The sequence below is a fragment of the Tachysurus fulvidraco genome, chromosome 7, assembly GCF_022655615.1.
Source record: "Tachysurus fulvidraco isolate hzauxx_2018 chromosome 7, HZAU_PFXX_2.0, whole genome shotgun sequence".
NCBI classification, from domain to species: domain Eukaryota; kingdom Metazoa; phylum Chordata; class Actinopteri; order Siluriformes; family Bagridae; genus Tachysurus; species Tachysurus fulvidraco.
The window spans coordinates 6,229,476-6,233,171 of NC_062524.1; the positions used below are offsets into that span (position 1 = coordinate 6,229,476).

The 3,696-nt window shown below is 36.6% G+C and overlaps 1 protein-coding gene across 1 annotated transcript in view; it reads right to left on the reverse strand.

Annotated features, from left to right (window-relative positions):
• Positions 1-746: 746 nt before the first annotated feature.
• The window catches only part of irx1b (iroquois homeobox 1b), a 4,210-nt gene continuing 1,260 nt past the window's right edge, over positions 747-3,696 (reverse strand). Inside the window, exons 2-4 of the mRNA XM_027133875.2 lie at positions 1,634-2,546; positions 1,205-1,277; positions 747-1,081 (exon numbers count right to left, since the gene is read on the reverse strand). Of these exons, the coding sequence (XP_026989676.1) occupies positions 1,036-1,081; positions 1,205-1,277; positions 1,634-2,546 (1,032 nt within the window). The 3' untranslated portion in view covers positions 747-1,035. The remainder of the gene's footprint in view (positions 1,082-1,204; positions 1,278-1,633; positions 2,547-3,696) is intronic.

Below are 3,696 nucleotides of genomic sequence, written 5' to 3' on the forward strand. Positions count from 1 at the left end.
GAGCAAGATCATTTCCACAACATGGTAATAACAGATATTAAGACTTAAGAGCTTGCTGTGTATATGATCATAAACCGGTCTATTTAAGAACATGCTTTAATTTGATTAATACTTTTTTAATATACTATTTTCCGAAGGCCTACGATAAACATCTTCTGTTGTCCACATTTAAAGCATGTTGTTCAGTAATTCTTATGAATTATGTATTAACTACAGTGGAATTAATAAAGGTTTTTTATGCAAGTCAGTAAGAGTTAATAAAGCCTTTATAACCATCGTGTGTGTCATCATTATTGCACGACCACAAGCATGATCTAGTTATGGTGAATGATGGTGTTTCATATGTTTCTATACCTCTATACTAAAGTGTTTATATTTGTTAGAAAGCAAGTGTAAATGGAATAAATTTGTTTTAAATTGTGAAAATATCTTAAATGCTTATTTGCTTATGTATTATCTTGCTAATTTTTTATACTCAGATACATTTAAATACTGTGTATTTTTTTTGTCATATATATTTTTTTCCCAAATAAGTCCATAAACACATATTCAGAAAGACTATATTGGCTAATAATAATAATAATAATAATAATAATAATAATAATAATAATAATAATAATAATAATAATAATAAATCTGATTCAAGATATTTACGTACTTTATCTAGCTCTACTGAATAGATTAAGAAGTTCAATTTTCATCTCATTTCTACAAGCCTAAAAGAAATGTGTGAGATGAGACCGTTCTTAATTATATTTCGTTTATTACACAAAAATATATCATTTTACACACATTGGCCTTTTAACAAATAATTCTTTAAGTCTGTAAAAAGTGATGGCAATGAGCTACATGGTAAACACTTACATGCTGCATTTAGGCTCAATGTAAAATAAAAACAAATACAAAGTTATACAGCGTTTAAAAACATAAGGCTATAAAATACTTTTTTGGTGTATTTGATGACGTAGGATACTTTCTTTCTCTGATACAGGTTGCTTTTGTGGAATAATTTAAGTAAATACTTTAGGTCTGTCTTCAGGAAACAGTCTTCAGAGCTCGCTGTGCTGTTTCATGGTGAGACCTGAGTGAGGTGAAGAAAGAGGAATGCGATGAGTGGGATTAGTTGACAAAAGGTAAATCATTAGGGGGTGTATATATAAGGCTGATATTGTAGGTTTAATGACTCAAAACATAAGAAGCCTACCTGTCGTGGATGACCGGAAATGATGGCCTCAGGGGAAGTGCTGGAGATTCAGTTCTCTGAATATGTTCTTGATCTGTGTAAGAAATAATAATAATAATAATAATAATAATAATAATAATAATAATAATAATAATAATAATAATAATAAGTGAGTCTTAATCCATTTTAAAATTAAGTCAATGGGATATGCTCTGTGTCTGATTATTATTCTTATTCTTATTCTTATTCTTATTCTTCTTCTTATTATTATTATAATACATTTTTAAATGAACTCAATGGGATATGCTTCTTATGATTATTATTATGATGATGATGATGCTGATGATGATGATGATGATGATTATTATTATTATTATTATTATTATTATTATTATTATTATTATTATTATTATTATCTTTACATGTTTTACATCATGTCATGACTCATACCGGCGTTGTGTTGTGGACTGAGGCTGAGGCTGTGTGTAGGACTCTCACTCTGAGCGCTTGAGGTTATGTAATGGCTGCTCGGACTCACTCCCATTAGAGAGCGCACACCGATTAGAGGTCCTGCACCGAGAAAAGCGCCCCCAGTCCAGCTGTTCAGCTTCCCGATCTGACACGTGTAAATCCCGTTAGTGGATAAAAAAGCCGGGTGAGCGGTCAGTGCCGGAGAAACACTGCTCGCTTTCTGACAGCTATCGGGACTCGTCGCTGTTTCCGCGAGCGACCAGATTTTGGGTTTGGAGTTCACAGGCCTCTGGCATCCCGGAGAAACGTCCGCTGGGACACTTTTCCCAGCGCTCGCGTCTTTACTCCCGGGCACGGAACCGACTGGGCTGTTTAACGCTTCTGCGCTTCCGCTTTCCGTGTCACTTTGATGACCCTCCCGTGCTTTGACTTCGCTCTGCTCTTTGCTTACGTCTACGTGGTCCTCTTCGGCCTCGTCGGTGTCCACGGTCTCCAGGTCGATCTCCTCCTCTCGCTCGTGCTTGTGCGCGCTCTCGTCGTCGTCGTCGCGGTCGCTGTCGTAGCCGTCTACGTCCTCGGCGCTGCGTCCCCATGTCACCTTGTTCTCCTTCTTGAGGCGGCGGCGCGCGTTGGCAAACCACGTGCTCACCTGAGTCAGGGTCATTTTGGTCACGATGGCCAGCATGATCTTTTCGCCTTTAGTGGGATACGGGTTCTTCTTGTGCTCCTGCAGCCAGGCTTTCAGCGTGCTCGTGGTCTCGCGTGTGGCGCTTTTGGCGCGCGCGGGGTCCCCGTACTGGTACTGGCTGTACGGGTAGAAACCAGGGGCGGTGTGCACCGCGAATCCGGCTGGGTGAGCACCTGGGTTCTCCTTCAACTCGTACTGGGTGCCCTGGGGAACAAATCATACTGTAAATATCAACAGGGTATTTTGGCACAGTACCAAAAAGAGAACGATTATAAAATCCTGATGACGCACAGGCCTAGTGATGCTGGTAAAGTTCTGCTTTAGTACCAGTACCAGTACCAGTAAAGGCCTCAAACTGTACTTTGTTTGTCACTAAAAGTGTCAACACAGGTACTTCTTTGGCTCATTTAGGATGTACATTTATATTATAATAAAGAAATATTTATAGTATAGTTAGTTCTATATTTATAAAATTGTGTAAGGCTGTGTGTTGAAATAGCAGCACCGACAGAGTGCGTCTATTGAGCCTTTACACAAGGCTTCCAAACTCAAATATGTTTACCATGAATTTGTATGCCAAAGTGTATATATATATATATATATATATATATATATATATATATATATATATATATATATATATATATATATATATATATAATAAACAATGGTAACATTTTTGGTTTAGGGTAGATTTATGACTGATTTATATCCTAGTGTGGTGCATGACACCAGGTTAATCCTGCTTCATACATTAAACTAAGCCTTGGCCTAATTCATTTCATAACAAGAGTTAATTAGTTAATTAATTATTTCGGAATTAAACACAGTTGATGCAGTGCTGCAAGTAAATCATGAGAAGTGGATCATTCCACTGTTCTGTGAAATGGGGGAGGCTGTCCTATAGATTTTGTCTGTAAAGGACAACTGCTAATAAAAATAATCTGTAATTATTTACAGTGTATGTATTCAATATATCAGCACGTGTAGTATTGCTATAAATAATGTTTATAGTATATTCCTGAAGGACTATACAGACTATTGGCAACCACAGCACCTCTCACATCTGCAGTGAAGAACTCCAGCTAAACAAAGTTCAGTTCACACCAGCAAAGTCAAACTTAGTCTTTCATTTGGACTGAAGTAATTCAACACTAAACCTGCACTTAGTTACTGCACTTTTAATTAGCTGAATATGTAAAATATGTGATAAGCTAATATGTGAACAGCTCAAATAGGCCACTGAAGTTTTAAACATACTTTTCAAACACATAAAAACGTATACTGTGATATTTTAGACAATAATAGCTGAAGCTTAAATTATTTGAGAAAAGTCAAAATATGTAACTTTAAA